Raw genomic sequence first — 6,940 nt, 5'->3', positions numbered from 1 at the left:
GAAATGGCAGCCCAAATTTTTTTTTTTTATTTTTATTATTACATTTTCACCCCAAACAAGGCAAATTGCCACTTTGGTGTAGTGGGCTACTGTCAGGGGCAACAACTACTGGGGTACTTTGTAGGGATTTGGGCAGCAAGGTGTCGGTTCACGTTACACTTGAACTTCTGCACGTCAATACTGTTGGGGAAGCAGGGACCTGGAATGGAATTCCAGAGTCTAGCGGTTCTGGGGAAGAAACTATTGGAGTAAAAAGATCTTTTACATCTAGGGATCTCTACAGTGTGGGGGTGGGATTTAGCAGCCTGTCGGGTTTGTCGAGGGTGCTCACGTCGTGGGGGCACAAGTGATTGCAGTTCGTCAGAGCATTCACCACTAAAATACTTGTAGAAAAGGCAGAGGGAGGCAACATTTCGTCGATGGGCCAGAGGCTGAAGCTTAGATGCCAGTTCAGGGCCTATCAGGTTTGCGACTCTCTTTTGAACCTTATCAAGGAGCGAGAGACTAGTAGCAGATGCACCAGCCCAGATGTGGCAGCAATACTCCATACATGGGCGAATGGTGGCCTTATAGAGGTACAGGATACTTTTGGGTGTTAGTAGTTTTCTAGCACGGTAGAGAGAGCCCACCTTTCTTGCAGCGGCCCTGGCAATGCCTTCAATGTAATTGTTCCAACTCATGTTTCCTGTGAACGTTAGGCCAAGGAGTTTGAAAGATGGACTCTCAGATAAAGAGTCGTTGGCCATTGCTATGGGTGGTAGAGAGGGTTTCTTGTAATTATTGAATGAAACTAGTTTAGTCTTGGCAGCATTGAACGCGACCAACCACTTTTGTCCCCATTCCCTAGTGTTTCTGCCATTTCTTTAGAAATGTGTTCATTCGTCTTCCTGTCCTGCCTGCCATAGAGTGTAGTGTCATCAGCATATATACCCATCTCAGAGGCAATGTTGTCGGGGAGGTCATTTATGAATATCAGGAACAATAGAGGTCCAAGGATAGAACCCTGGGGCACCCCCGCATTTATATCATATTGTTTAGATGTACGACCGTCGAGGACAACCTGGATTTTTCTCTTATCTAAGAAGGATTTAATTATGTTAAGTATTCTACCAGTGATACCGTATGATCTGATTTTACTGAGGAGACCCTCATGCCATACCCTGTCAAAAGCCTTAGATATATCTAGAGCTACCGCTCTGCCCTCCCCCGCTTTGTCCAGTGAATGGTATATGCGTTCAGAGATCACAGTTAGGATGTCTGCTGTGGAACGGGCTTGTCTAAATCCATATTGTTTGTCAGTCAGTAGTTTAGCATCTGTAAGATGATGGACTAGAGCATGGTTAATTATGGTCTCAAATATTTTGGCAAAAAGTGGGAGGAGGCTAATGGGGCGATAATTTGATGGGTCTGTCCTTTTGCCAGAATTCTTGAATACTGGTACAACAGAAGCAGTTTTCCAACAGCCCGGAAAGCAAGCTTCATTAAGGCATTTGTTGTAGAGTTTGGAGAGAACTGGAGCTACTTCGGCTGAGCACTTTTTTAATAGCACAGCTGGGATAAGATCGGGTCCACATGCTTTTGAGGTGTCAAGGTTTTTTATGATAGCGTGCACCTGAGCAGGGGTGGTTTTCAGATCGTCTAGTGTGGCGTCTGTCCGCATAGGAAAGTCAGGTAGGGGATGGTTGGAAGGGTCCAGTGTGGAGTTTGAGGCAAACCGACTGGCAAGGATGTTAGCCTTGTCAGTTGCTGAGGAGACAACCTCGTGATTGTTGGTTAGTGGGGGAATTGTTGATTGCCCGTTATTTACTACACTGTTGTAGATTTTCCAGAAGTCTCGAGTTCCTAGTTTTTGTGCTTCAATGCGCTTTTTAGTGGTTTCCGTAAATTCTCTCTTAGCTGTCGCTATTTCTTTCTTAACGTTATTTCTAGCTTCTATATACTTCAGTCTGTTTGAACTGGACTGATGTCGGTTAAACCTACGGTATACATGCTGCTTTTGAGCAATGGCAGTTGCACAAGTCGACGTAAACCATTGGGGAGAGTGGGGCTTACTATAAAATTTCCGCATGGGAACATGCGCTTCGATTGCAGTTTTGAACCAGTCAGTGGTCTCGTTTGCACATTGTTCAGCAGGGAGAGAGAAAATATTTTTCCATGGAGCATCTCTAATTAGTTCCCTGATGGCTTCCCAGTCAGCCTTATTATAATATCTCGTTGTTTTGAGCACTGGCTCTTCAGTTTTGGGTCTAGAGTTTAGGGCGATTTCAACCATTATCACTGCATGATCAGCGTTCCCAAGTGGGCTGTGGGCCTTCGTTATGCAGTCATCGGGAACTGTGGTCAAAAACAGATCTAGAAGTGATGCGTGTTGTTCTTCCTGGTCAGGGAAACGGGTTGGAAATGTAACAATTTGTGATAGGGAGTGAGATATAGCGAAGCTATGGGTTGTGCTGCCCGCTGCATCTGTGTGAGTAGAGAATCCAAGCCAGTTTTTGTGGTGGACATTAAAGTCACCAAATACATGTATTTGTGCGCTAGTGTCGAGGGACAGTGCCGTGTCTATGCTGTCAGATACTTTGTTTATTATGGAGCAGTCCTGAGTCGAGGGAGAGCGGTAGAGAAAATAATAGTAGCTAATATTGTGTTGCATGTTTAGTCTAAAGCACATAAAGGCTTGATCATCTGTTTCTAGGTTTGTTTCTCTAGTCAAGGGAAGGGTATTACGAATGTAAACTCCAAGTCCGTGCATATGTCTGTCAGAGTCCTTACGGCAGAGTGGGAGATATCCAGGCATGTTAAAGTGGTTAGAGGGAATGGAGGAGTGTAGGTTAGTCTCACTTAGTGCTAAGATATCCGGGGTACTGTTACTCCTGGCGAATTAACATCCTTTTCCAAGATGATATGAGGATTCTCATTACTCCAATACACACAATTATGGCGATTGATATGCCCATTTAACTTAAAGGTTGCTTCATCTGACCACCATATCTTTTCAAGGAAAATTATATCTTCATTAACTTTATTCAAAAAAATTTCACAAAATTGTAATCGTCTATCTTGATCTCCATCATGCAAACTTTGAAGAACACGTGGAATGTAAGGTCTCATCTTTAGCTTCTTCAATATTCTGCGAACACTCCTATCACTGATTGCTAACTCTGTAGAAAGACGTCTACTGGATTTTTGAGGAGTATGCAGCAACGATTCTTGTAGTTCATTGGACTTTTCTAAGCTCGTTGCAACAACTGGCCTTCCGGATCTTTGAGCATCCCTTACACTTCCTGTGGATTCAAATTTTTTAATCAAGCTTTTGATATTTCGGCTTTGCACTCTTGGGATGTCATATTCATCTGATAACAATCTTGCAGTTTTAGCACCATTATTATTATTTTGATGATACAATTGTATTGCTTTTACTCTCTGTTCAATTGTTAATCTCATGGTTTAAAAAATACCTGAAAAAAATAAATGTTTAAGAATTAGTTAAAGAAAATATACATAAATATAATAAGATATAAAAGGGCGTTATTTATGCCGCACCCTGTATATCTATATAATATAATCAAGCCAATTTTTCCCCTATTTCACTGACCATTATAGATTTCGAACCAAAACTTTCATATGCTAATCTGCTCTGACAGCCACCTAGTTGAATTCTTGATATATGTTCCTAGAGAACATGCGTTTTTATTTTGTTCCCATTTAAAATTTCTTTTTTTTTTCTGGATAAGTTGCTTTTCTCAATGCAGATATTTAAAGTGACAGTCGCAGACATTTTTACTCTCATGTTAATATCTATTCCCACAGCCTCCACAAAAATCAGGCACTGTTCTTAATAGGACGAGTTTTGGTTGAATTACCCAATTATTTAATATTTTTCTTATATTATGATATAATTCACATCACAACAACAATTAAATTTCTGCATCCAATTTAATATTTTTTTGCTCATTTTTACTTCTCAATTAATGCCCATATAAAGACATTTTGCCTGTAAAGACATTCTAGAATACAGGAATATCAATTGATCCAATTTATGAACACATAACAAAATAAAACACGACCATGTAACATGGCTGCTAATTTCATTTTTATTCTCTTTCTAAATCACATTCGTTTTTTTTTTTAATCTTTGTTTTTTTGGTGACATTGTCTTCTAGCTTCTTTTTTAAGCAAAAAGAAAAAAAACTTGTCAATTAAATATCCACCATACGTCCAGGTGTTCACTCACCACCTCAGTAAATAGCTTTACATTTACATTATGCAATCTGTTTCTGCACCTGACAACCAAAAAGAAAAAAAAATTAAATATTTTTAGATTTTTCTTTTGTAGTTTTCTCTTTTTAGTCTGATGGAATTGGCTTTTAAGAGATCCACATCTGCTTTTAAGCAAAAGATATGCTTCATTAAGCCCAAGTTAGCAATTAAACTTCCTCCAGATGTGTGGGTGGCAACTCCAAATGTTTTACATCAATTTTTTTGAGGAAGAGATATTTGAGCTGAACCATCAGGAGAAGCAAATAATTCAATAGTTTAACATTGGGGCCTGGAATTTCCTGAGTTAATATATATTTCCCAGGCAATGCTGGGAAACAGATTCTGCTAGTATAAAATATGAGTACGTTAAGTTGTCATAAATATTGGTTGTGATTAAAACACACTCAATGGCAACCATCTTGCTATTTTAAGAAGTATGATACCGGACTGTAGTGGAACCCATTTTTAATTTAATGGCTTGAATTAAAGTACTATCCAGCCCTTGTTTCTATTACAAATTGTTTTGAAGTAATTTCCAACTGTATTTTTAAATAATTCATCCTTCCAATAGTAATGTTTATCCAATTATTTAAAGAAATAAAACTTAAATTGATACGTGATAACATTTTTAATGCTAGGATTGTTTTTTCTTTTTTGTCTAATTTGCATGCAATTTCTTTTCTTCATACATTTGTCTGGCTAGTATTCCTTGTTTATCATATTTTTTTCATTGAGTACTCCCACTGACATTAGATAACCCCCTCTATGGTACCACACACGTCCTGGACCCACGATCACACTACCAGCACAGAGGTCGTTGTGTGTTAAAACCAGTCACAGAAGAGGGCCACACGAGGATGCCCAGTCGGTGATATTCAGCCCCACGGCAGGTGGAAGGCGTAGACACAGCTCAACAGGTGTTAGGTTCTAGATGGTGATCAGGGACTACGTACTTCGCATGCACGTGTCGTAGCATTTTAGAGATCCGATCATCACCAGGAACGAGAGATCGCCCAAGAGTAGTGAGGTCAACGTTGCTTGTAGGATGAAGCAGGCCTCAGTATGTGAACACCACTGGGATATGCCTCACAGTGAAGGAGGCTCGATGGACCAGCACCTGGGAGTGAAGGGCATCATTAAATTTTCTATTTTCTCACAATGTCCAGCGGCCGTCATCGCCAATGATCGTTACATCTAGTACAACAGCCATTCGCACAACAAGATCTGCACAACAAGATCTGCACAACAAGATCTGCACAACAAGATCTGCACAACAAGATCTGCACAACAAGATCTGCACAACAAGATCTGCACAACAAGATCTGCACAACAAGATCTGCACAACAAGATCTGCACAACAAGATCTGCACAACAAGATCTGCACAACAAGATCTGGCTTGAGAAAGCTCCTGCGCATCAGGACCCTCGGCTCTTCATGAACCGTTAGAACCGTTTGAACTTGGCCAGAAGATCTGTCACCCTGTTCTGCCGCGTGCATCTGGCATTATGTGTGATGGTGCATCGCATCCCAATATGGCCAAGATTCAACTTGACTGCACCGTCCCCGGCACCTCAGGTCACTATCAGATCGGCCGCCGCTCGCCCGCCTTGATTTTGTGCTCAACAGCCTACACTGGAGAATAGCACACCGGATGTAAAGCCTAGGAAACACCTGAGCCACTGGCGTGAATGAGTCCAGCCCCATCAAGCGACTGATGTAAGATCCCATTGGGAAACAGATCTGAGGCTTGAATGAGAAGACCTCGTCCATGACCATGGTAAACGATACTGGAGATAGAGAGTCATCCTGGCAAATGCCTCTGGAAGAGTGTAACTCTTTGTCACCAATTATGCCGTTGCACACTCGTAGCTGGCGCGGATGTATTTCAGTAGTGGGGGCAGAGCCCCAAACTCACGAGCTGCTTGGTATATGGAGTCGTGCTTGATTGAGTCGAACACTTTGGATACATCCATCATCATCGCACATAGATCTTTAACCTCCGCATGGAAACTGTATGATAACATGGAGGGTCGTAGTGGCCTCCAAGCAGCTGTCACACACTTGAAAAGCGAACTGGCAGCCGAATTCACACGTCTGTCCCCACCTGATTTTATGTAGGCAGTGCAGTACAATGGAGGTAACTGAGATGGGGCGCATCTGAGAGGGATCAGTGACGACTTCGAACTTAGGGACCAACATGACCCTGCTTCGACACAGGGCCGGAGGAGGTGTTTCTGCCAATAGTACCATGTTCAGGAACACGGTGACAATCTTTGACATTGGCATTGGCATGGCGTCCATGGAGGAGAGGCCATCTAGACCAGGAGCTGATCTACTCATGGACCTTAGGGCCGCCTCAACTTCTGCACCGCTAAAGGATGCAAGCACCCCCCCCCATTCCTCATCCAATAGGCCTCTCGTCTGCTTCACCCGTCGCAGACAATCTGTCGCACCAAAATTCGACACTGAACTCAGGTAGATTTTGTTTGACAAATTTTGCCTCCCTCCATCCCTCAGAGAGCACTGAGGCTGCATATCCCTTCTTGTTGGGTCACCGCATATGCCTCCCTTCTTCACACTTTCTTCTGAGGTCAGGGTCTAGGCAAACGTTTTGCCTTACCGGTATTGCCAGCTTTCTCACCGGTACCCTGTCGCGCAGTTTTGCACTCCTTTCCCTTGCGC

The 6,940-nt window shown here is 42.3% G+C and overlaps 2 protein-coding genes across 5 annotated transcripts in view; one reads left to right on the top strand and one right to left on the bottom strand.

The window, feature by feature from the left end:
- Positions 1 to 6,940, top strand: part of LOC145272817 (uncharacterized) — a 731,987-nt gene that overhangs the window by 554,648 nt on the left and 170,399 nt on the right. The window lies entirely within an intron of this gene.
- The window catches only part of LOC145266524 (uncharacterized), a 67,936-nt gene continuing 63,998 nt past the window's right edge, over positions 3,003 to 6,940 (bottom strand). For all 4 annotated transcript variants that reach the window (XR_013864734.1, XR_013864735.1, XR_013864733.1 and 1 more), the window contains one exon: positions 3,003 to 3,455. Coding sequence is in view for 1 of the 4 variants with exons in the window: in XM_080122295.1 (XP_079978421.1) it covers positions 3,445 to 3,455 (11 nt within the window). In the remaining 3 variants the exon portion in view is untranslated. The remainder of the gene's footprint in view (positions 3,456 to 6,940) is intronic.

Source organism: Euprymna scolopes, chromosome 4 (assembly GCF_053919585.1).
Source record: "Euprymna scolopes isolate OS-2025 chromosome 4, ASM5391958v1, whole genome shotgun sequence".
NCBI classification, from domain to species: domain Eukaryota; kingdom Metazoa; phylum Mollusca; class Cephalopoda; order Sepiida; family Sepiolidae; genus Euprymna; species Euprymna scolopes.
The sequence above is the reverse complement of the archived record's forward strand: the minus strand, read 5'-3'. Positions and strand labels throughout refer to the sequence as shown.